At 38.6% G+C, this 26,671-nt stretch overlaps 3 protein-coding genes across 7 annotated transcripts in view; 2 read left to right on the forward strand and 1 right to left on the reverse strand.

Moving 5' to 3' along the window:
• Positions 1-78: 78 nt before the first annotated feature.
• Positions 79-9,778, forward strand: LOC115412150 (saccharopine dehydrogenase-like oxidoreductase). The gene is made up of 12 exons (XM_030124482.1): positions 79-443; positions 2,548-2,660; positions 4,181-4,261; positions 4,795-4,924; positions 5,026-5,075; positions 5,269-5,399; positions 6,404-6,521; positions 6,966-7,085; positions 7,197-7,253; positions 7,649-7,760; positions 8,351-8,432; positions 8,696-9,778. Exons 1-12 carry the CDS (start codon positions 245-247, stop codon positions 8,784-8,786), a joined length of 1,284 nt encoding a protein of 427 aa, XP_029980342.1. The 5' UTR covers positions 79-244; the 3' UTR covers positions 8,787-9,778.
• On the reverse strand, positions 9,349-21,022 carry gcfc2 (GC-rich sequence DNA-binding factor 2). 4 transcript variants are annotated; one of them, XM_030124424.1, is made up of 18 exons: positions 20,096-21,022; positions 19,695-19,796; positions 18,651-18,836; positions 18,259-18,513; positions 16,807-16,907; positions 15,487-15,641; positions 15,066-15,249; positions 14,623-14,746; positions 14,156-14,207; positions 13,901-13,989; positions 13,615-13,814; positions 13,001-13,145; positions 12,676-12,797; positions 12,520-12,596; positions 12,263-12,329; positions 12,006-12,152; positions 11,726-11,862; positions 9,349-11,492 (listed from the first exon to the last, which is right to left on the reverse strand). In XM_030124424.1, the coding sequence occupies exons 1-18, from the start codon at positions 20,394-20,396 to the stop codon at positions 11,360-11,362; spliced, it is 2,577 nt and encodes an 858-aa protein (XP_029980284.1). In that variant the 5' UTR covers positions 20,397-21,022; the 3' UTR covers positions 9,349-11,359. The 4 variants fall into 4 exon arrangements, 3 of the variants coding, with proteins under 3 accessions (XP_029980284.1, XP_029980291.1, XP_029980275.1); XM_030124431.1 differs by having other exon boundaries at positions 18,259-18,361; positions 18,715-18,842; XM_030124415.1 differs by having other exon boundaries at positions 18,651-18,842.
• Positions 21,023-21,160: 138 nt separating this feature from the next.
• The window catches only part of itsn2b (intersectin 2b), a 38,695-nt gene continuing 33,184 nt past the window's right edge, over positions 21,161-26,671 (forward strand). Inside the window, exon 1 of one of the 2 annotated variants that reach the window (XM_030124395.1) lies at positions 21,161-21,368. The gene's annotated coding sequence lies outside the window, so the exon portion shown is untranslated. The other variant, XM_030124405.1, reaches the window with a different exon arrangement.

The following is a 26,671-nucleotide window of genomic DNA, read 5'->3' on the forward strand; positions in this document are numbered from 1 at the left end:
CACAAAAAACATACACTGAAAACACTATACATTTAAAGAGTCACAGTCTCCTCACATACAAATGCTTTGTGGAGCCAAACACCACCACTCTTTTTGACTTGTATTGGGTTGTTAGCATACTAGTTGCTACGGAAGTAGACCTGGACGCGCTGTCAAAACTCCACGCAGTACGCCTCTTCTCTGTCAGTCCGTCAGACGGTTCCCCGGTGTCGCAGTGAGCTCCTCCGACCTGTCCACTGTCACAATGGCGTGTGTTGAAACCTCCTCTAGCAGGCCGTACCACCTGGTAGTTTTCGGAGCCTCTGGGTTCACAGGACAGTTTGTGGTGGAAGAGGTGGCGCGGACCGTGTCCGAGGGTCCGAAGGGGAACCTGAAGTGGGCCGTGGCCGGCAGGAGCAGGCAGAAGCTGGAAAAAGTTCTGGAGCAAGCCGCTGGAGCCCTCAGTGTGTATTTTAACAATATCTTTGGTCGTACATCAGTGTATTTATACACGAGGAATCGATATTTAATTGATAAAGGCTTTTAATGAATCATTTTGTTTAAAGTCGTGAATGCAGGGGTATGTGGCTGTAATTGTTGAGTCTTGTCAGTATGGTTTTACAAAGACTGTATTTCTTCTGCGCAGGGAGATGGCCACACTCCGGGTCAGCATGACTAATCAGGCTCTGATTGATACGGTTGTGACCCTGTGCACTAAAGTCCAAAGTACAGGGTAGCTACGGACAGAAAAAGATAGCTTGTTAGTTCAACTGATGGAAGGATGGAAGCTGTACGATTTTGCATACAGTATGCAGTCAAAGTATCATTAAAGTCATAAAATATTTTCCATAACAAATAATGAAAGGAGCAAAAAGGACTGCATCTTGCAGAGACTTCACAGTTCACATACTTCACACAGGTGCTCTGGTCTGTGCTGTGGCAGATGTTGATTGAATCTAGGCTGGTTGAAAGGACTGATTGTCACAGTTGGCAACTTTTTAAAGTGGTAATACTTCTTAGATTAGAGAAATCTTGTTTAGATATTAAAGTATGACTGCTACACAATATAGCTTTTAAGGACGAGCGTTAACAATTAGTTTGAAGTTGGATCTAATTATGCAAGAGCCAGTGCCATTTTGTAACTGCCTAGGCGAGTTAAGATTAAGTCAACCCAGTCTCACCTGTGACCTCAGCCTCAGAGCAGTGACGCACAAGAACTTTGTGTTTTACAAAAACTATTAGATTATTGTGACTAAGTGATCAAAAAAGTGCTTTTGTAAATGGATAAATACTGACATAGTTTTTAACATGGGTATAGATATAGACCATGGGGGGATTGTTGATTTTTAAATGGATTGTGTTCTTCCAGTTAAACGAGTAGGTTGTCTTATCTCTGTAGGTTTTCCTGTTATTTTACTCGGTAGAATTATACATCTTCTTCACACTACTATAATGCATTTTTTTTAGTAACTAGATCACATAGTTGATTTAAGAGTGGGCTGTGGGAGAATGTAGATTATTTCTTCAGAGATGATTAAATTGAAATTGGCTAACATCCTAATTAATAATCAAAATGATTATTTGTTTTGGCCTGTTTTTTTTTTTAACCAAAAAAATGTTGACAATAAATGAAGCAGCAATAAATATTGAAGCAGTGTTCATTAGTTTGATGGGTAGCAGTTATTTACAGTGATGCCAGTAATTTTCCAGGTTGGGTTTGTATCTATGCAACACTCTAAATATGGAAAAGTTATTCCATGATAGATTTAAGACCAGGGAACATTTCTGTTGACATGATAGTAATGCAGGTTTCCAAGGGATTAAAGTGTTATTCTACTGCCCCCTCCTCTTCGGCTTTCTCTTTGGGGAATGAACAACAGCTGATGGAACATACCCACTCACTGAACAATCCCATCCGTGACTGCACACAGCCTGACATGTCGCCTGGTTCAGTCAGTCAATGACCACTGAAGAATGCATTTTATTATTTTAACAGATTTTTCATTTACATTTTAAATGCATTTTAAAAAGTCTGGGAATTTTATCCAAAATATTGCTTTATTCAAGTTGGTATTTTTGGCATTTTCCCACCTGGGAAGTGTCCAAGTTTACAGTGGAGGTAGAGACTAATTTGCTTCCCAGGACATATTTTCTTTTCTTGCATTGGCTTCTTGGTAACAAACCTGGTTCTTTTTGGCAGCTCCACAGACTCGCACATCTGCACATGTGACAGGTGTACTTAAGCAGAGTAAGAGCCCAATATCACTGCTAATTAAATGAGGCCAAATTATTAGGACTTCAGATCTTTCAAACAGTGTTTGATGCTTATGTGGAAATAATTTCAACCTCATCAATCAGATCAGACAGAGAGCAGTTTAACTGTGCAAGAATCTAATCTAATTCTCATTTATACCATATTGTGTTCTTTCCCATGACTATTTTTCAAGTCAAGGCATATTGTTGCTTATTAGGCTTTAAAATACACAATTAAAATAACTGCAGCCTTACAGATATTCTACTTTTGAGTACTTTGAGGTGTAATGTGTGATTTTAATGCTTTGTGTGCAGGTAAGCCTGAGCTGAGAACAGAAGTGGACATCATTGTTGCTGATGTAGGAGAGCCGGACTCACTGGCAGCCATGTGCAAACAGGCTGTGATTGTCCTGAACTGTGTTGGACCAGTAAGTAGTGGATTCCGAAGAAAAATTCCCTTTGACAGGACTCACTCAGCATCATTTCATGTAATTTTTCTTTACATTTTCACCCAACGTCTGCATCTATATTTTAGCATCAACTTTTTAGCATCAGTGTTGCTCAAGTTAACCCCTCATTTTGTCTTTTGCATCTTCTTTCTCTCTTGTCTCCGTCTCATTTGTTTTGTGTCAACACACACAGAGCACCGTTCATTCACACAATGAAGGATACTGACTTACAGCACACAATAACTTGCATTGTGTGTTTGTCCAGCGCCACTGCATCACGTCCTGTGGCTCATTCAGGTTCTTGTTTCACATCAGATTCTTCCACTACAGTAACCACCACTGTTGTTGCACACAGCCACAATTTTCCTGCAGAATAGGGTTGGATACTGAACCCTGTTGCTACATGGGCCCCGGGGACAAATTATTAAAGATCAGAGTATCAGTGAGCTCAGACATGATCAGTTTTCCTAATGGTACTGGAGAAAGAAAAATAGGAAGAGGAAACTGGAATATTGTTTGGCTTATTTTTCTCCATTTCTGATTAAGTTGTTTGTCTGTGATACATTTTGTTATTTTCAGTCCAGATAAGAGATCAGGGTTTGGGTCTCTGGGGCGTGGGGTCTGCTCTCTGTCACACACTGCAGCTCAAAAGCATAGACATCCAAGAAACAGTGGCCGATGTTCACAGAAAACTACATCAGAAAATGGCCACTTCACTCAAGGACACAGAGAAAAAACTGTTTTACATATTTTGACAGGAATGTGGCGATTTGTTACAAAACCTAGTGAAAGTCTGTCAGGTATAGGTGGAGGAAGAAACAGTAGGATGTTTAATCCATTCACCTGTCCTGAAATTAAAAGTGACAATAGCTGTTGATTTTTTTCACTCTGGGTCAGCTCATAAACTTCATTTGAAATAAACCGGCCAATATCTGATCTGTCATTCAGACCAGGAGGATTTAGAGACGTGGAGGCGGCAGGAAAACTGCCACACCGTCAAAATGCAGTTTGTGTCTTTTTTTATGATGTACGGTAATATGGTGTTTACCACACTATCACGGTGCCTGTGTTATTAAAAATAATATTGCACTTTATTTTGTTGTGCGTTCTTAAACGGTACAATTTCTGCAAAAATGAGTGATTCCGAAAATATTCGAAGGCCATGAGCAACCTCTAGATATTGTAGAAACAATTCCAAATTTTGCACAGTGTGTTTTATTTGATATCCTAACACATTTAGGGGGTGAGAGCTGAACTTTAAAAAAAATATTTTGACCCCATATAAGGACCATCCTACTAAACACTTATGAAATTTCTGTCACTATACATCATATTATAAGTAACAGAATGTACACCTGCGCTGCAGATTTCAGTTGGCTGTGAATGTAAAATCAACTAAATTACATCTAAGGCACAAACAGAAAGTGAGCAAAACAGAAAAAAAGTCTGAAAAGGATGAATTACTTATTTGTTTCTCGTGTGTGTTTCTCTGTTTATAGTACAGATTCTATGGTGAGCCAGTGGTTAAAGCATGTGTGGAGAATGGAGCCCACCATATTGACCTCTGTGGAGAGCCTCAGGTAGAAAATGAACACATACTGTATATTTAGACACAGATGAATGCATAAAATGCTGATTCAACTGCTCTGTCCCTTTTTAACATTTCAGATCTGAAAACTAGTTACATGTACCTGTCAGTGGGCTTTGCATAGATGTTGCCCTGCAGACGTCCTCACACTGGGCTTTGCTGTTGTTTGTGTTAGGATTAAATAGGAGACGTGCTGCGTTTCATGCTGTAGCCTGTTAGACAAAATTATCTTGTACTTGGCTACACGACAGTTTCTCCCTGTTGTCAGATGCCCAGTCAGTGTCACACACCATGTCTTAATGAAACAGTGACAGGCTTACTTAAAGTTTACATGTACAGTATTTTGGTTCACTTTGGTTTGAGCTTAGACATTTCTAAATTAAATATCCCACTTTGTCCGATCAGAGGAGATGTGACCAGATGAAGGTGGTTCATTTGCCATTTTATATTCTTTCTAAGTGGTTATTATATCAATGATGCTGACAATTGGGTATTTCAGTGTGTTCATTTCTGGGCTGTGTGCAGTTTTTGGAGGGCATGCAGCTGAACTATGACAGCCAAGCAGCTGAGAAGGGTGTATACATCGTAGGAAGCTGTGGATTTGATTCCATACCTGCGGACATGGGAGTCCTCTACACTAGGGACCAGTTTAAAGGTATCATTATATCGACATGCAGTAAAAAAGAGAACCTCTTTTTCACCAAAACACTGATACTGATATATATATATATGAAATCAACTTTTGTTCATGAACAGGTACACTGACTGCAGTTGAGAGCTTCCTGACCGTCAGCACCGGACCTGATGTAAGTAATTCAATACATATATATCTATCTGGTGACCAAACCTACAGTACATCTGGCACATCCTCGTCTTTCCCATTGTTGTTCTTGTCATTAAACATATCAAATGCTTCCTGTTCTTTTCATCCCATCTTGCATTAATCCAGTTACTGCTCTCTGTCACTTTTCCACCTTTGTATGTCTGTCTCTCTGTCAGGGCGGGTGTATCCATGATGGCACATGGCAATCAGCTGTGTATGGTTTTGCCGACAGCCAAAAGCTCCAGAGTCTTAGGAGGAAGTTTAACCACAAACCTCTCCCTGTTGTTGGCTCTAAGCTTAAACGCAGGTATGTAGGGCAGTGAGGCCTTTTAGCTTCTTCAGAACAAATAAGATCATTGGCCCTTTAGTTGTCAAATAGTGAGCCCGCATATACCTCTGCTGTTACTGAGCTTGTCTGTCCTCATCAACATTTATGCCTGTCTGCTAATAACCAAGTTTGGTGAAAGGTCATCTTCATCTGATATGTGTTATCATTTAATCACGGTCAGCAAATCTTAAAAAAAACCAAAACAGACTCATTCGCTCAAGCTGCAGCAGTTTGAATTCTAGGGTTGATGTGTTTTACAGAATGGCTGCTTTTTGCCTGTTCTAAATGTTATTAACTTAGTAGTAAATGTTTTAACAGGCTCCTGGCTGATGAAGGAACCAGATAAAATCAGCAAAGGCAATAGCAAGATCTGAGATTTGACAGAATAGAGAGAGAAAAATTCTGATTTTTTTTTTTTTTCTCCAAATGAAAAATTATGTATGAAGTATGTTGTAACTTCGTCAACAACTCACAAAGTGTTTATAACCTAATTAATGAGGCCTTTTTTATATGGGTATATGGTCCTCTTATACTTTACGTATAATAACTTGTACTTCCTAATCTTTTACTTGTTATACTGTTGCTGCCATTTACCTCACCTGACCTCAGAAATTTCAGAGAACAAAGTGAATTAGATTCAGAAAAACTAAACTTATTTCCAAGAGGTAATCATTATTCCGACTTTCAAGGTGCATATAACCTATGCAGGCGAATCTATATGTTCTGAAAACCTTATAGGAGACATTATGTTATTATACCATAAATGGGAATAAATAATCTATCAGACTTTATTCTGCCCTATTTACTATGTGCTTCTGAGGAATTTTAGATGTGATTGGAAAAAAAGCTGATGGTGGCATATAAAGCAAACTGATATGTCCATGTGTAAAGTGTTTTACCACTGAAGTACAAGGATTTGGCAGAGAAAAATGTACATCTTGTTGTGTGTTTTTTCTTGAGTGTGTATTTGTGTATATTTCCAGAGGTGCCTTGTTCTACAGTAATGAGATCCAGCAGTACACGGTGCCCTTCATGGGCTCTGATCCCTCTGTCGTGAAGAGGACCCAGCGTTTTGTTGTGGAGGAACATCAGGCCACACCGGTCAGTCTTTCTGTGGTTTTTGTCTTTATGGGCCATTTATGTGCAAATTTTACCCTGACAGAATAATCTGCTGAAGGGTTTCCTTGTATTTTTATACCACAGAGATGTGTCTAAAATTTGTTTTATTGATGAGTTTAGAAGCTGGCAGTGACAATCAGTTTTGTATTTTTTTTTTCCTTTGCTTTTTGATACAGTGAACATGTACCTCTATGAATTCTTCTTCACATAAAACATTTTTCAGTCAGCTCCTCTCTCTGATAATGTTATTATTATGTGACCGTTTTGTTGATTTTTGTAAAATAATTCAAGTACTTAGTATACAAAATATCACAGTCATCACAGTGTGCAAAAAGTCCTTCATAACAGTTTGGTATTTAGATTCTGTTGACACTATGATAAATGAATGTCTCAAAGCATTAAATAGTCTGTTGATCTGTTATTTAGGTCCAGTATGGTGCATATGCTGGAGTTGGAGGAATTGGCAACATTATCAAGATGATGTTTGCCGGCATCATGTTCTGGTTCTTAGTCAAGTTCAGTTTTGGACGCAATCTACTCATCAAGGTGAAAAAGACATGTTATTTTTATGTAGTACACATACATGCTTAATTTCAGAGCTGATTATGTTAAGTTTTGTATGGTGATGATGAATGTTAACCTTACCCACTTCTCTAGTACCCAGAGTTCTTCTCGTTTGGGCTCTTCTCAAAGGCTGGACCAACCAGAAAGCAGGTACAGTCCTGATAGAATAAGAGGCATTTACAGTTTAGATAATGCATTCTATTTATGTAACTTTTTTTTTCACATAGATCCTTAAAATGTCTTCAGTACAATTTTGAAGTGTCTCAGTAACTGTTGGATTTATAAAGTGGCATTAATTTTATTCTCACTTTTAAATATCCGGTTGGGAAATATTTGTTGAATATCCTGTAATAATAGCATGATGTGATGATGAATAAATAAAAGGAGTTGGATGTGAAACAGTTGTATTGTAATTGTATTCATAATGACCTTTAAAAAAAGTCTTAAATTTATGTTGTGGAGACCTGTAGAAATCCTAATAAAAATGGATTCATTTCAGTTAGTGAAGTCACTTTACAAAATTCATGTCATTTGTACCTTTTTAGATGGAGGGATCATCCTTCCAGTTCGCTTTCTATGGAGAGGGCTACACAGAGGAACAGGACCCTTCCCAGGGAAAACCTAATGGCAAGATCCGCACGCTTGTTCAGGGACCAGGTAACCATAAGTGTTTATTGAAAGTGGTAGCAGGATGTACAGGGGTTGGACAAAATAATGGAAACACCTTCACCTCAAGATGATAATGCCCCAATCCATACAGCTAGAATTGTTAAAGAATGGCATGAGGAACATTCTAATGAAGTTGAGCATCTCGTATGGCCGGCACAGTCCCCAGACCTCAACATTATTGAGCATTTATGGTCAGTTTTAGAGATTCAAGTAAGACGTCGATTTCCACTGCCATCGTCTCTAAAAGAGTTGGAGGGTATTCTAACTGAAGAATGGCTTAAAATTCCTTTGGAAACAATTCACAAGTTGTATGAATCAATACCTCGGAGAATTGAGGCTGTAATTGCCGCAAAAGGCGGACCTACACCATATTAAATTATATTTTGTTGATTTTTTTAAGGTGTTTCCATTATTTTGTCCAACCCTTGTAGAGTTATTATATGTGCACTTGAACATGAAGCAAATGTCAAATGCTGTCTGTTCATCTTATTTGGTCAAGTTCACTGAGACAGCTAGTCTAACCTGTGCATCCACTTCCTTTAAACCTGTCTAATAATTGTGTCTTTGTTACTGTTCAGAGTGTGGATATGTGGCCACACCCATCGCCATGGTACAGGCAGCTCTAACAATCCTCAACGAATCCACAGCTTTGCCCAAGAAGTGAGTTTTCACACCCCACATTTATGACTTGCAACTAAATCAAACACACAGCATGAGTTTTTTCCAACTTTGTTTAAGTTAATCTTGCTTCTGGATTTGCATAAAATATAGCCTTTGTCACAGATTTTCCAGGTTTTGTGCAGGATTTCAGCCTGTTTTTGTGGCTGTTATTTTAGTTTTATAAGAATATAATACAAAACATGCACTTACCCTTAAGCTCCATGTCTTGGTTTTATTTAAGCTTGTATTTCTGTTTTTTCAAGGGGAGGAGTGTATACACCAGGAGCAGTTTTTGCAAAAACCACCCTCATCGACCGCCTCAACAAACACGGCATCCAGTTCTCTGTCCTCTAAAGCCTGTCTCTCCTCTGATGCCACAGCCCAGGTTTTTTTCAGCGTTTAGTAATATCCATAATAACAACATAACAACTGGAAGGTTTCTGGCATTTATTGTAAGAGCCTTGACAGGTGAACTACACGTAGAGTTCTGTTTTTTGAGCATTCGTCTTTTTCAATAACATCAAAACCTGCTCCTCTCTTGGGGTTGAATGTACAACTAACATCTGCTTGCAAGACAAATAGCACAACACAAGCACAGCAGAAAAATACACAATCAGGTTTAAGATGACTCCTGGAAATGATGAAGGAACTTGGTTCAGGCAATGTGTTTCAACTTAAACCAACAAGAAAAGTATTTGAAATTATTTCCATTTTGTGTTTATGTGTTTTTGAATAGAAATAGTTTCTCATTATCATTAACACGTTTTAAATATGTTCATGTTAAAAAAAAAAAAAATTTGCTGTGTCATAGAACTTCTACAATCCCTGAGTTTATTCTGGACTCATGCAGTAGCTGTTTGTCTCCCATAGAGTAGAAACCTGCTGTGTGCACATACTAGAGTACATGCTCGTTTTCCATGGCCTGACCTGCTATTAAAATCCTGATTGTTTAGTTTTTGGCAGTTTAAATGTTTGCTTTCACTAAACCACACTATCTTCTTGAATGTCTTTTTTTTTTTTTTTGCAGTAGCTCATATCCACATGTTTGCTTTGAGCCTTGTCAGAAAATGCATCCAGCTGTTGATGCACAAAACAGAATGAGATACTCCCTGAATCTGAACAGATTCACTCACTGTTTTGTAAGAACTGTTTGTTTTATATACCCAAAGAAAAGCTTGAGCACGTAAGGACTGGACTTGTTTCACCTACAGGGGATTTTGATGGTTGCACTCCACATTTGGTTTGATATTTGTGAGTGTTATGTGCATGTGACAGGTATGTTTGGGGGGGTTTGTTTTACTGTGCTTTGCTCTGTATGAATTACAATAAAGCAAACTCTGCTAATATAACAAGTCTCATCTTTGCTCACACAGATGACACATTTATCAACTTTTACAAATCACATTTCAGAAATGGTGAAAATGCTCCCTGACATCTAGAAATGGTTGAGATTCTTGTTTTTTCCCTCTAGTGTGTGCATTTACACTTTGAGTTTTGTCTGGCAGACTGCAATAATTAGAAAACCAGAAAAAAAAAAAGCACCATGGATGAAAAATTACAATGTTTTTATGTTCTGCACAATGTCTGATGCTGTTAATTGGCAGAAATCTAAACTGTCAGAAAATCAACACCCAAAAACATCAACACAGAACAAGAGGAAAATAGAAAATACAGGCAGAAGGAAAGGTCTGCAGGTAAATACAAAATCACACACTGACAGAGGGTCAGAGGTGATGGATTATTACAAGGATTATTATAGTATTTGAGTCCTTAAAGTGTGTACGTATTGTATATAACTGTTTGCCTTTAAATGAAAAGACAAACCTGTGCTCAACCAACAACCATGATTTTTTTAGTTCTACAATTTACATTCTGCATGGGAAAATCTCTTCAAACCGTTTTAAAAGACAGGTCAAAACTTTTCCTAAATTGTCTTGTTTTCTGAAATGACCTGTCTTACTGGACATTTACCAGTCCCTTCAATCCACACTTGCATGCAGTAAATGCCTCCTAAATTAATTATAGGTATATATTTTAATGTGCTGTGATTCTGAAATACACATTGAGCTTGTTAGCAAGGACTTTGTTAAATTACAAAAGTCTGACACTAAGGGCATCACAGAGACACTGACTAGAAAACTGAATATAATTAAAACTCCAGATACATAAGTAAAAGGTCAAATATTTATTATCACTATCTTCTGTATAAAACAAGCAACAAATTGTTTGATTAAAACCTCCTGAGATCTCTTTACTTTGCAGCACATGCTCTATTTCATACATAATCAGACAGTGTTCAGTGACCAGAAAAACTATGTAAAATTGCCCTTATTGTTGGTTTGACAGGTTGTATTGCTTCCATCATAACACAACATTTTGTTAAACTGATGTGACAGATACAATTCAGCAGCTGCAACTGGTGAATCAGGAAAATGGAAATGTCTTTTTTTCCTTGTGCTTTAATTAATAATAATAATAATTGATGAGATTTCTGTAGTGCTTTTCAAGGCACCCAAAGCACTTTATATTATTGAGCCATTAGTCTTTCTCACTCTGGTGGTGGTAAACTACCTTTGTAGCCACAGCTGACAGAAGTTTGGCTGCCAATTCATGGCAAACAGCCCCTCCGACCACCACCAAACATACATTAATGTGAGCGACACAGGAGGCAAGGCGGGTGAAGTGTCTTGCCCAAGGACACAACAGCACATGACCAGGACAGAGCGGGATTTGAACAACTAACCCTTCAGTTATTGGACAACCCACTCTACCTCCTGAGCCATGGCCTGGTGGTGTGTTGGATATGTGTACGTCCCCTGACATGGGAAACCATCACCTCCCTTTTTGTCTTTATGCACATTTTCTTTGACAACGGCTTCCAAAATGAGTTTGTTGTAAATCCACCTCCAATAGAAAGCATCTGTTGTTCATATTGTCTCTTGGTTTAACAGCTGGTGAGAGTAGACGACATCCTCATAGTGGTATTTCTCTGCTATTGCCATGATTGAATCATAGCATCTGATTCGACTCAGTACCTGGAGCACTTCAACCACAACAGACCTGGATAGGGAAACAATAATTAAATTAGAGAACTGCAGTCATATTTCTGCACATATTTTTAATACAGTTACTCAAAAAACGCTGTTACTTTGGAAGCTATGGGTCTGCAGGTGTAATAGTCTCCACCCCAACACAAATAATAATGATAATTCCCATGTGAACATTAGTTTTTTGTTTTCTTTATAAGGTAAAATTATTTTTTTCATTTCACTGTGAAACATATTTTATATTACCTTGTATTTGTTTCCTCAGGAGGAGTTTTTTTGCAAATAGTGTGAACTTCTTGAACAAGGTGGTTTCTGAAATTCTGCAGCTGAGGCAAACAGACGTTTTCTTCTCTGCACCAAGAAAGTGGCAAACTATCTGCTATCTAGAAAGAGACATGAGCACACAGAGGTGTGATGATGAGGAAGAAAAAATGTTATCTAATGGTCATTAACAAGACCACACATATCAGGAAATGCTTTTAAAATATTTACTTTAAACTGTTAAAGATAAGTTGAATTGAAATACCTTTTTACAAGCATGGACGGTACTGCAGGATTGTGTCTGACTGGAAAGAGTGATCATCAGGTATCGATTCAGCAGTTTTTCCAGCATCAGTTCCTTCAATACAGACTCAGGAAGCAGCACGTCCCACTTTCCCATGTTTCCTAGGAGCTGATACAAACAGAAATGACTATAACAAACAGTAGTATTCGGCTTCAGACAAAACCAAGATAATATGAGATTCATATTTGGTTTCGCTATTTGCATTTGTTAATGAGTACTTTAATGGCCGTCCAGAACTGCTGATCCCTGAAGCGACACTGAGGAGATGACTTATCTTCAAGGAACCTGGACATTGCATGTGAATGACACACATGGTTAAAAGAAATTATGTCATAGGAAAGAAACAAAAAGTTGAAGAAATATTCATGTGTTAAACTAAACAATAAGTTAATTAAAAAAACTGTAAGGCGATAACAGACCAACAAAATGGAGATCATTTTAATGCTATAACTGCAAAAGTAAACAGAACACTGACTTTTTTGGGTAGAGAGGAATAAAGACATCTTCATCTACACAGCTCCTCAGTCGGTGGATCACAGCCTCTAAGAACGTCTGCATAGACAGTAAAAACAAGTGTTTTATTGGGTACATCTGACATCATGAAGGTTAAATCATATAAAACAGGCATTACCTTGACTGGTTTACTTTGCTCTCCTTCAAAGATGGAATAATCCTCCTTCAGTCTGTGACAAACACCAGTGAGACAGACGGATTGACTGAGGGACATGGGATCCCACACCAGCTCCACAAAGGCTGAGCAATGAGACATGCACAATGTGACATGTTTGTATAAGTAGATGCATAAAGCAGAGAAAAAGTATCAAGAGTCTGTTTGGCTTATTTATATCATACTATGAAATGATTCACCTCACAATTATTCAGGAAGTATTTTGATGGACAATTTCAGATGAATGTGGCCCTTCTGAAGGAGCAAGTACAAATGCACATTGTAATACCTGTTAGTTTGGGAAGGAGAGTCCTCTCAATGATATTTGACAGCGTTTGTCTGTCTGTTTGCTCCAGCTCCTCATGATCATGTCCGTGACAGAAGTTCTCCACTGCAGTGAACCACGGCAGGTTCTCAAAGTCCCCATTAACATCCTGAGAAAAACAAAAATCATGTTGCTGTTATCTGTCACCAAAATAATAACCTGCACCAAAGGATGAACATAAAAACAGGGATAAAATACCATAAATGAACAAAACTAAAACTGAAAATAGTTCTTGAGAATGTAGATCAATGTAGAATATTACAAGTGCATAGCCTAAAATGGAAGATTAAACCCACTTAATAAAACAAAATAAAGGTATAAAATGGAATACAGCGATGCATCAAAATTTAAAGGGTATTTATCACTGTGTGTGCACCTTTCTCAGTATCTAATCTTGCTGCAGCCATATGTGTAAAGGGCCTCATTTCCCAACAGACACAATCTTGCCACTTGTCTTAATGACACAGAGATAAATATTTCACAACTTCCCAAGAAATTCATAAAATCATGATACAGTGTCATGGTACGTGTGGCTGTTTAACCACGTCTCTTTTAGTATTTGTGTCCACAGGAAGTACCTTCAGAGGGTTCCAGGCCAGAAGCTGATGCCTGATGATGGGGTTCAGCAGCTTGGGCAGACACAGAGAGATGTAGGCACTGTGGTAGGAGTCAGAGTAGGACTGTCTCCACTCTTTAAAACGCAACAGGATCTTCTTCACATCACAGAAGTCATCCTGAACATCAGAAAACACCGCCTGGGACCTCGACAAGATATCAGCTGCAGAGGGAGTAGAGAGGGTTAAGAAAAGTTTACAAGCATGACCTGAATTATTGAACTAAGTTCTGTAGTTGACATCATCTCACCTGTCTTCTTCTGCAGCTGCTCTTCCTCCTCTGCCGATGGTTGCGTGTCTTCAGGTATATCGAAGTCTTTTGGTGCAGTTTCTGGATCACTAAAATATGGAAGACATATACTTCACATCCCTGAGCGAGTATCTGAATGCCCTTTGTTAATCCATGGCTCATATTTTAGCATGCAGTGAAATTTCAATTTCTCTGTGTAATATATTAAATATAAGAAAAAAAGTATCTTTTATTAAAGGACATCTTTTCACTCACGAATGAGTCTCTGTTCCATTGGTTGAGTCTGAGCTCTGCTCCAATTTGCTATCTAAAAAAGACAGAATGAGATGTGAGTTTAAATAAAAACATTTTTCATAAACTATTTTGACTCCATTTAACATTTCCACCATATATATGCATTAACATAACTTTGTTTTCTTCACAAAAAAAATCAGAGAACTACTCTTTCCAAAATGTTCCTCAAATAAAACAGTATGACAAAAATAGTAATGCTGGTGAAATTACCACACTTTTGAAAGGTAGACTGGATGTCAACATATATATTAAAATGTGTTCTGGTAATCTGACTTGAACAGTGTCATTCTCAACAACACAAGAGCTTTATTCTTACACACTATGTTTTGCAAGAACCACTGGTCAAACATGACTTATTTGGACACCACACAACACATATATTTCCAGTTTTATCTCAAATAACACATGGACACACAGTTGTCACTCACAGCTGAGCTGCTGCAGGCGGTCGGCCTCCTGCCTCACATTCTGTCGTCTCTGTGCCAACAGCCCCTCCATCTGGTCAGACAGCAGAGTGTGCAGCTCCAGCTCCACTGCGTTGATCTCGACTATCTGTTGTCAGCAAATTACATTAATGAAAAAACTTAGAATCAGATGACTTCCAGAGAGTTAGTATTACACAGCCATTTTTATTTTCTGTTTTTGTCTTCTAAGAGCTTTAGATGTAGAGAAGCTAAGAGATGAAAAACAAAACGTGTAACATTCCTGAAAGTTTTGAAGCTGAACAGCAAACAAAAACTAGACAAAAATAGACAAAATCTACTTTTGGGCTCTGCCACCTTCTGAAAGACATTCTCAAATCACACTTACAATTTGGCCTTTATTAATGATTTTGCTGAAAAAACAGGGGATAGTTGTATTAATTTCTGACCTTTTCACGCAGGCACTCCACCAGGTTATGAACATACAGGGTCATAGCTCTGTAAAACTTAAGCTGAAGCTCCGAAGAACTTTCCTCCAGTGTTTCTGCTGAGGATCTAGCGCTGTCGACGTCCATCTCCATCCTCCTCAGTTCTGCCTGTCGAGCTCTGTGCACCTCTTTCAACGAGTCCAATCTGAATAGAAAATACATACTTGTAGATCGAAAATGAAAATATTCTGGAGAGCTTGGAAGTTCACACAAGTGTAATGAGAGTGTGCATGTACGCAAGCATGCACATACACACACAAGAATTAAAAAAAAGATCCAGGACACTGCTCTGACAAAACGTTCAACTTTTTAAAATGTTTTAACAGTACAGCAAATACAATACAAGAATGTCATCACATCACCGAAAACCAGTCAAACTCACTTTACAGTGATTCTCCTCTTGACCATTGAGACTGTGACAGATGGAAGATCTGGGACGCTGATCCCAGTTTTCCTCTTTTGCCTTCGCCTGTCTTTCCTGCTGCTGCTGCTGCTGCTGCTGCTGCTATGGCTGCTAGATTCACTACCAGATGGGCTCTAAGGGATAAAAAAGGGACATACTATAAATCTGCAGTCCACAGGATACTAATCAGTGCCTGTAAAAAGTAATCACCCCTTCGAATGTCTTAGTGCGTTCATAAATGGAACCAGGGTCAATATAGTTTGGCTGTTTTGGCAAGAATTTATAAAAAGACTCTTTAATGTCCAAGTGAAAACAAATTTCTATGACATAATGTCAAATAATTAAGATTGTATCATGTAAAATAAGTGATAGCATAAATATTCACACCCTTGAGAGTGACTGACTGCATTCAACAGAAGCTGAGCCAACCAGCACAAGTAGTCTTACTACTCTTGAAACATATCACCCGAGGACAGCAAATGCGTCTCATGTAATTGTAGCATAAACATACCTAGGACTGGAAGGTCCAGCAAATGGGTGATCAGTATTCCTGGCAACAATTACAGCATGAAGACAAAAGAACACTCCGTGCACCAGATAGCAAAAGTTATTGAAAGGACAGAATACAAAAATATTTTCACATCACTGCACATCCACAGGTGTTGTTAAAATCAATATTCAAGAAATTAAAAAAATATGGGACACGCAGATCTGCCAAAAAGTAAATCATCCTCCCAAAGTGAGTGACCATGAAAAAGGAGAGTAGTGAACAAGGCCACCAAAGCACCTCATGTCTATTCCTATGGAGTTAAAAGCTTCAGCAGTTGAAATGAGAGAGACTGTGCTAACAACTGCTGTCTGGGTTCTTTATCAGTCAGCGCTTTATGGGAGAGTGGCACAGAGGATACCACTGTTAAATACATGTCAACTGGAGTTCATCCAAAGGCTTGTTGGAGACTCCAAGGTCAACTGGAAGAAGTTTCTGTTGTCTGATGGAGTGTTTTGGCTATCAGAATAGATGCTATGTTTGGAAAACACACCCAAGGGGTGAATACTTTTTATAGGCACCATATAGATGGCGAGAACTGTTCATTAAAGTGTGACATAATTCCAAAGATAGAATAAAGATGATGTAATAATATATGGATTGATAAAGGTGATAAATAAAAAGTAGTCAGAACAGTAAAGCTATTAAGACAGAGGTAAATATAGAAAAAAAGAGAACACTTATAAACATATGGGGAAAAACAGGGAATGAAAAGGAAGCACAAAAAAGACAAAAAGGTCAGTCTTTTCAACCTGTTGTCCTGTTCGTCTCTTCACTCCCTTTCCAATTTGTGTTTCCTCCCAGAATTCCTGGTCCTCCCCGTCAGTCCCAGACAGACTGCCATTACTACCACCTAGATGTAATACACACAAAGAGGATAGTACATGAGGTTCATAACCTAAGGAACACGTAGTGAGTACCAGACAGACCTAATTAGAGCGGTATAACTGAAACCTGTTGTTTTGGTCAGATTTATACTGCTTTGAAACACGTTGAAATTCATTCTTTTACACTTTATATTTACCACTACTTACAAAACTTGATGCTTTAACCTCCTAAGACCCAGTTACGGGTGTTCTGTCCACATTTGTGGACAAGTTTCACAACTTTAAACAAAAAAACAAAAAAACAAAAAACTGTCCACCACAAAGGACCATCCATCCATCCATCCATCCAACCATTATCCACCGCTTATCTGGGGCCGGGTCGCGGGGGCAACAGTCTTAACAGGGATGCCCAGACTTCCCTCTGCCCAGACACCTCCTCCAACTCTCCCGGGGGGACCCTGAGGCGTTCCCAGGCCAGCCAAGAGACATAGTCTCTCCAACATAACCTAGGTCTTCCCCGAGGCCTCCTCCCGGTGGGACATGCCCGGAACACCTCCCCAGGGAGGTGTCCAGGAGGCATCCGAAACAGATGCCCGAGCCACCTCAGCCGACCCCTCTCGATGTGGAGGAGCAGCGGCTCTACTCTGAGCTCCTCCCTGGTGACTGAGCTCCTCCCCCTATCCCTAAGGGTGCGCCCAGCCACCCTGCGGAGGAAACTCATTTCGATTGCTTGTATCCGGGATCTTGTCCTTTCGGTCATGACCCAAAGCTCATGACCATAGGTGAGGGTAGGAACGTAGACTGACCGGTAAATCGAGAGCTTCGCCTCTCGGCTCAGCTCCTTCTTCACCACAACCGACCGATACAGTGACTGCATCACTGCAGACGCTGCACCGATCCGTCTGTCAATCTCACGCTCCATCCTTCCCTCACTCGTGAACAAGACCCCAAGATACTTGAACTCCTCCACTTGGGACAAAGACTCTCCGCTGACCCGGAGAGGGCAAACCACCTTTTTCCGGTCGAGAACCATGGCCTCGACCACAAAGGACATTCCATAAAAATTTTAAAAACCACGTCTGAAAAAACTGTTGCATCATGATGTTTCCAATATAGGCACTTATTTAATAAAAACAAAAAAAAGCTTGTACTTTGCTGACATTTACTGAGTCTTAGGAGGTTAAACCCAAACTGGCTCCTTACTGATATTTCAATGAATATCAGTTTTACCACAATGACCAGCTTGACTCAAAACATTGTTCTTTTACTATCTCTATTCTTTCCTCTCTTTTTCATCTCTCCCTCATCAATCAGGTAGACTTTATTTTTCGGCCTCTTTCTATCTTCTTTCTTGTAACCATGTTCCCAAACTCTTACCAAGTTTCTCAGCAATCCTCTCCCTGATGCTTTTTTGTCGTGGGGCAAACTCAATTCTTTTCTCATAATCATCAAGCTGATCATCATCATCATCATCATCATCTCGGTCCTCTTCATCCTCCCTCCTTAAATGTTGTGGACTGCTGCCAGAGGAGCTTCGGCCATCTTTATCCAAAGAAATGAATTCTTTCTGGGCTCGAGCTGCACGACGCTGCCTTCTAGCTGCCTCAATCTCTTTAGCTTTAGGAATAGTTACTGGAATAAAAAACAAATCCACAAACATACTTGAATGAAAAGACATCAACATCCATGTGCACATCTTTGGTTTATATTGTAGTTTAGGCCTGATGATAGCTGATTTACCACACTGAAATAACTACAAATGCAAATACCTGGCTTTGAAGGAGAGCAGCTAGATCCTGAACTAGATGAGGAAGACCAGGCATCACCTTTTTCATCATCATCATCATCAGAATCCTCAACAATAGCATCATTATCATCACAGTGGAGAGGACGTGGTGAAGCCTGGTCACTGGAATCTTCCATCTGAGCAAGAGATGGTTGAATACCTCCGCCATCTGCGACTGTGAGAAAGGATACATATCTTCGCTGTATAAAAATATAACAGAATAATGATCCTGGTCCTGATTCTTACAGACAGCGATATTATCTTATCTTTAATATGATTTATACTAGCATAAATTTTAAAATTTCCGTCATCTTTTAATTTTTCATTAATTTATCTGCAATGACTATTAAGACACTCCAGTAAAAAGTTTCAATTAATAAATTAATAATCCCTCTTGAATGTTTTTTTCCCTCTATTTTATTTAAAAAATTTTTTTTAGCTATATTTAGTTAGATTTGTGGCAGTTTTATCCAGCACCAAAAATCTTCTGGATGAAGACAGAACTACTAGCCTATATATTAAAGCCACTCAAGTAGCAACATTTGTCTGCAAGAAAATTAAACCCAGTGAAGATTTTCATTTTTAAATATCAATCCTCTTTTGTTGAGGTAACATTTATTGCAAAGCTGTTGTTAAATTCAACTACATCAGCTGAATATTCTAAAGAGATTTTCTTGTGATCAATAAGTAGAATTGAGGAAAGATGCATTTACCTCCTGACATCTTTCCTCAACTTTACTTGTCTGATCACAAGAAAATCTCTAAGAACATTTGGAATAGAAGACATGATGAACATAATCAATCCACATCAGCTCTGAATACGTTGAACACTTAGGCTAGTGAATACATGTAGCATATCAGTTTTAGTATCATGCAACTGATATTAATGAGAACTGATATTAATAGTAAAACCACATATTGTCCATCCTACTCTTGTGTCAGAGTAAAATTTGGGTGTGTACAGTGACATGTTAGTGTCCAGATGGTGAACAGAGAGCTCATGACTCCAGTATGATCAAACAGGTACCTGACTTGGGGGTGGTCTTCACAGGTGAGGCCTCCCTCCTCTTGAGTTGGAACAGTACAGCTTTCTCAGATGACTTTTTTAGCCTAAACTCTGGTTCCCCTGCTTTTGGAAGTAAACAGAAAAGCAGATATATAATATTGGCCATACAAATGTATCGATGTAACAGAGCCTACATAAGACATAAGACAAGACAATGCAAAGAAGCATACTCAACTTATTTCATTAAAAAAAAAAAAATGCATCGAGATTTTTGTAAACACGTCTGGAAAAAGATCTGAGTTTATCTGATTGACATTGATTATACTGATCAGAAATGTCATGAAGGTAGTCTGTCGTTGACTAAACGTTTGATTGGGCTCCATTTTTTATACATAAAACCCACGTTAAACTAAAACAGTTACCTTCTTCAGAGAAACTGAGAGCAGCATTTGCTTTCTTTTTCCCTCCATCTCTCTCTTTCCTCTCTGCTGTGAGCTCCAGCGCCTCCTCGTCCTCCTCAGTGCTGTCCGCTTTAGGAGGCGTCGTCTCACGCTTGGAGCTGCATGAAATGCCGCGGTTCTGGGGCACTTTGGACGGCTTATTTACGACAACCGCTGCTTTCGCATTCTCCTCCACATTACCACCGTTCTTCTGCTCACCCTCTTCATCGCTGGAGTCGTCCTTTCTCTGTCGAAAGTTTCGCCTGGGCTTTTTGTTAAACATTTCTCTATAATTAATCGCAACTAGGTAATGTACGACTCGAGAAATAAAACGATATACGATATGTCGAAAAGTGCTTCAAGGAGTCGCCAAATGTAACGTAAAGTCACCGCAATGCATTACGGGCTATGTAGTGAGAGAATTGGATCTCGTAAGAAACATGAAACTTTTTGCACTCTTATATGCATTATGAAGGTACACTATATATTTTCGTATACGTTAAACCTTACTACTTGTAAAATGTTTCACTTTTATAATATCTGACAGACGTAGACATAGTATTAGGGAGAAATAAATTATTCATAGGTGGCACAGGTGGTTTTCTGTGGCAACACTAGGCTAAAATTGGTTTCGCTCCAATTGTTATATATGTACATGTGATGTAATTGTTATTAATGGCTACAACATTCTGTAGATATGAGATTCAAAATTAAGGATAGCCATGTGGTTCAGGTGGTTTTCTGTGGTAATACTGAGCTAAAATTGGATTAGCTGTAAGTGTTTTATTCGTATATGTGTAATAAACGTTATTTCTAGCTACTAGTCTGTAGATATGAGATTCAAAGAGTCGGGTACATATGTATGGAAAAGATCATATTTTTGTGTTGTTCCTTATCTTTTCCCATCAGTTCTCCCTTGAATTGTTCTCCTTCTCCTCCATCTGTTCATCTTTTATTCCTCCCTGACCCCGTGTCTCTCCTCCCACTCAGTGTGGACGTTAACAGCGCCCAGCAGCCACACAGCTCCGATCACTCGTCGTCAGCCATGTTGTTGGTGTGACACACTGAGCTGTCAGCAACAGGTCCTCAGAGAAGTAACGCTGCTCAAACTTTCACATTTCTCCAACAAGTACCGCTCTCCTAGGAGACTAAACCTCTCTAAGTGTTCCCTGAAAGTTGTCCAGAAGCGTTGGATGATAACCTGAGCACCAGGAAAAGTCGGACGTTGATGTTTTTTTTTGTCGAGGGGAAAGAGGTACGCAGACGAAACTGCTTATCTAAGCATGAGTGGAAGTTTGATATGGTCCTGGTAATGTTTCTAAACATAGTTTACGTGCCTTATTTTGGCTTTCAGTCAATAATCTTATGTGTGATTGTTTGTTTACTTGGTCTTTTTTGATTTAGCAGTGCAAAACGAACACCTACAGAGGGATGATGCTTCCCTTCTCTATTGATCTCTAAAGAAGCTGGGATGTGAATTAGCTAGCTGAGTTAAGATTGTACAAATGAGATTTTTGTATTGATGCAGACGACTTCTGCCTATTCTAGCGAAGAAAACTTTTAAGAGGAAACGTCTAAAAGGTAGAGAATGCAGGAAAGTGTCCTAAATTCCTCTCGGTCCAAACGAGTTGAGCAGGTTGGAGGATTGAGTCTGGCTGGTGACAAGTGATCAGGGAATGTTACTCTATCAGTTTATCTCACAGACTGACAGAAGGAGATAAAGCAAACTTAAAGCATTCAGGAAGAAAACACTGTTTTCCTTAGCCTCAATGATATATTTACTTTAATATTACAGTTTATTTAGGCCTCCTTAATAGTTATAGTGCTGTCCAAATTGAGAGGACTGCTGTCATGTGCATGTCTTCAAACCTGGAAAAACAAAACTCTAGTAATAATTTCATACACTACGATTTGCAGCATTAGAGCTGCATTAAGTAATGTTGATTTAGTGGACACAGTTTGTTTGCATTTATTTTTGATTCACTTCTTTACATTTAGTAAGATGTAGTTCTGCACCTGTGATTGTAACCTCAGTAGTTTGGGATTTTAAACTGTTGGTTTAGTAAAATAAGCAATCTGAACACATTACGTTAGGGGAATTAGTAGGAATTACCATTTATAGAGGAAATAATGAATTGACTGAATTGCTGAAGAATATGAATAATAATAATAGGACTTAATGTTTTAAGGCTGATGCATAAAGGCAGAAGTAAAATTGATTGCACTGTGAGGTTTGCGGTGCATTTATAAGACTGAAAAGCAGCACCTGCTGATCTGAGGTGCATTTGCCTTGGAAATAAATTATATATTTATGGTGAATGGATATTTTTAGCATAGACAGCATGTTGACAATTCCTTGGAAGGTGCATTGAGGATCTGCTAAAGGGGAGAAGAAGATTATTATTGATCATTATTGAGCCAAACAAATTTATTCACAAGCTTAAACAAAATAATTCTTGTTTCTCCATGTGTTTTACTGTGTTAAGGTTTCCACGCAGGTGCAGTTGTTACCTTACATTACATGAATGGTCATAGCTAAGGCAGCAGTTATTAATCATTTGCATAGTCAATTACTTTCTCGGTTATTTGATTGATTTCTTGGCCTTAAAAATTACAGAACATGACTGTTTCTCAATGCTTCCTACTACAGAGGAGTAAAGCAACTGTATAATCACTTTTACGAAGCTGTAGTCAGAGAATTTTGGATTTTTGTTCTTAAAATATCATTCAAACCAGTTATTAATTTGGATTTTTAAATAATCACAGTCATTGCCTATGTAGTCATATCCATGGGTTGCTACAGGGACAGATGTGATTTGTCATAGGCCAACTCTTTTTTTCTTTTCTGAAATTATGAAATAATATTTGACTGATGTTGCAGAGTTATAAAAAGAAACAGTGCTTAATGTTCACATTTTCAGAGCAAGGCAGTGTCACCTGTGAATTCATTAGGCTATTCATTGTTAGTATTATTAGATATGCCTATATAATTACTAAATATGCCCAGCATACATTTGCAATTTTCAAGAAAAAGATTTTTTCGTCTTAAAATACTTTCACTGAAACTTCTGCAAAGACGACAAACAGTACAACTGGACTACTCCTGTTCTAACATCAGTTAATATTACAAAACGATTTATCAGACATATCCTGACTTATGGATAAGTCAGGGTGGGACAAAGCACAGTAAATCAGGGAGAGGCATGCCTTGCCTCTTAAGAAAACAAAACACAGTAGTGCAAACAGTATGAATTAAATCCAATCTGACTTACTACAAGATCCATGTTCAGCACTTTTATAACATGACTTTAAGATTTAGATGGACTGTTTGGCATAAATTTAATTCCTCCAGCCAACGAGTAATAGAGGGTCTGTAAAAATAAAATGACTCCCATTCAGTAATTTAAGAAATAATGAGATAACAGGAGAGGGAGAGAGAATGAGTGATAAAGGAGGACATTTGATTGTGATTTTTACTGTACAGAGCCAGACACAGACAGAGATGGAGTCACAAGGCAGAAAGGGTGTTGTAGTTGGAGTTGATGTCATTGAAGTGAGGTCAGCGACTGAGGCGGCTCCAAATCAATCATTTCTTAGAACAACTCCGGTCAGCCGGGCAGTGCTTTGTTTCTGAGCTGCACTGGGATGAGGACAGGCTGCAGTCACACAACTAGTAGGGTGTAGATTGAGGACAGGCACAGATACACAGTGACATACAGGAAAAATAAATATCCAGATCACATCCAGGGAATGAGGAAATCAAGAAGAAAAGGTTATTTGTATAACATCTGTGTTTCTTGCTTCATCTCATTAGTCTCCGTCTGGGTCATCTGTTACTTTTTTCAGTGAAAGATATATGTGTCTGCACAGTATTAAGTACACTGGACCTAAGAGACAGACAGTCAGACAGTGACAGTGATGCAGAATGTAAATAGCTGTCAGAAGTAGCTAGGGTCAGGGAAAACTTGGCTATTTAACCAACACATTTCATCAGCTGACAGACAGTATGGGCCTGTATTTCAACAGGGAGTATATTAAACAGGAAGCGGGTGAGATCTGTACAACACAGACAAGCAATGAACGAGTCTATGATTAGTAAATGCCCTAACTCAATTGACTCATACATATTGTCCTCCGTTTACTGTTATTCCAGCAGCAGATGCAGTAACAGCGTTGTAGACACTGTTGTCAACGTCGGTTTGAATGTTGTCAGGGTATTTAATTATGAGGTAAACAGCCTGTGTACAGTATCCAATATGAGTCATGTGTATTAGACTCAATCTGCATTCTGTTCATCTGACAGGCAGTAACTCGTGACACAGTAGGTTTTGAGCATATTACAAGGTATTGGGTACAAGGTCTCTAATCTGTTGTCCACTAACAACTATTTCATCAATTAATGTTCTGTTTATTTCTCATTAGTCAATTAATTGTTTCTCTGAAAGAGCCGGAGAGTAGATGAAATAGGTTGTTGCTGGAAAATACATAGACAAATAAAACAGAAAAGGAACTCTTATGAAGTTTGAAGGCAGCTGATTATCCACGTAGTTGAAAACATGGATGCATCTTACATCATACACCGCTTATGTTACTGTAATGTTTGACTGTAAATGAATCGCAGAATAAGGGCTTTTCTGCAGAGTGGGTTTTTAATGTGAATGGCAAGTTTCAATTGATTAACTTTATCTGTGTTTCGATAGGAGATGATTTCCTGTGGTTCTGGTGTTCTGCAGGTTCGTTTGACTCTTATGCAATAGTTTATGTAAAATTTAAAACTTTCGGTTATGTGTCAGGATATTACTCATAATTTTCTCTCTGTGGTAAATGAGGATGTACCCTGAGTACTCTGTTTTCACTGGTCTGTAATAGGTCCTGCATAGTCGATGAAGTAAAAAACATAGTCAGTGTTTTGGGTGGATGGTCACTGTGTGCAACCCTGGTGCAGATTTTTCCTCATTGGGTTTATCACTACATAAAAGCAGACTTTGTTGTTCCCCTTAGGGGCACTAGGCATCTACTCAGACAAGGAGCACTTGTTTTTGTGTGTGTATGTAAAAGGCTTGGATTTACATGAGGTTTTGCAAAGACAGATGGTTATGGAGTCCACCACTGGAATCAGTTGCTCAGTAGGTCAGTTGGTCAGGCAGAAATCCAGACAGGAAAACCCGGACTGGTCTCTCACTCTGGAAACAGTAAACCTTAGAGCTGCCAGTATATCAGTCTACTGCTATCTTTCATTTATTCATTATAATTCCCACAGTGTTATATTACCAGTGGTTACATTACAAGACCAGAGCTAAGTGTTAAAACAACCACATTTACAACAGGAAAGGCTGTCAGAGAGTATAAACCTCCACCAAGGCCCCATGGTCCTGTTATTCCCTCAAATTCCCCATTTTAATGTTAGAAAAAAGTCTGTGTTCCTTCTGCTGGCTGTTATCCAAAATGTAAAGTCTTCTTTTCCTACATCCTACCAAAGTTTCATTAAAATTAGTTCAGTGGTTAATTATGTGAACTAACAAAGTAACAAAGTAATGAAAATATAACCTTCTTGGTGAAGGTAATACTTACAAAAATAATTCTTTTTTTAACTATTTGATAATGCAGTGTTTGAATACATTTTATTTTCTTGAGTTCATAAAAATCATTTTGCCAGTGTAGCATCAGTGTGGAATTTTTGTCCAGTACAGATCCAGTGATGGTCATTTCTTGTTAATGAAGAATAGGCAAGAAACTAAAGAAGTGAAGGATAAAGGAGACTGTTGTATTGGAGGAGGAGATGGAGAAAGCGACAGATGGCAGGCATGCTGATCTCTGGCCTTCAGTCATAGAAACTACACACTGTCACTGTCACTCTCATTCGTTTTCTTTTTTCCAGTCATATTTATTCAGTCCATATTATGAGCCTCAAATGCCTTTGTTTACAAACTTTACAACACCACCCACCATCAATCTCTAAAGGTGATACAATTCTGTCTTGATTCTGATACCAAGTTATATTTTCTGAAATATCAAAGCTATGTTCATTCTGCCAAAATCCATGATCACTTCCTGTCACCTGACCCAGGACCAGGAAATGCTTGTTTCTGTGTGGTAGCAGGCAGGAAGTGTTGAGCAGAATGATTGGAATTTCTCTCCTCCTTTTCCTCCTCTGACTTCATCATATGATTGTTACCGGCTGATTGGAGAGAGATAAAGTCAATATAAATATCTTTTTCACAGTGTCCCTACATGTGCTTTACTGAAGTGTAAAATAAGTTTAATGACCAGCAAAAACATTAAAGGGGTCATATTTTGCTAAACCTACTTTTATTAGTCTTTGGAACATTTATTTGTGTATTTGGGGACCCTAATAGTTCCAAAAGTTTGAATTTGAACCCTCCAGGTGCAGCTAAGCTATCTTTATATTCATTTTGGCAAAAATCGACTGGATTCCTAATTCCTGTATAATTTGTTACATCTATAACTAGTTACGTCACAACATTTGCACATATGAGGCCCAGACTTCCAACGAACATTTCCCCAAGTACATCACAATTGTTTGTCAGCAGCAGCGGT

This window comes from Sphaeramia orbicularis, chromosome 3 (genome assembly GCF_902148855.1).
Source record: "Sphaeramia orbicularis chromosome 3, fSphaOr1.1, whole genome shotgun sequence".
NCBI classification, from domain to species: domain Eukaryota; kingdom Metazoa; phylum Chordata; class Actinopteri; order Kurtiformes; family Apogonidae; genus Sphaeramia; species Sphaeramia orbicularis.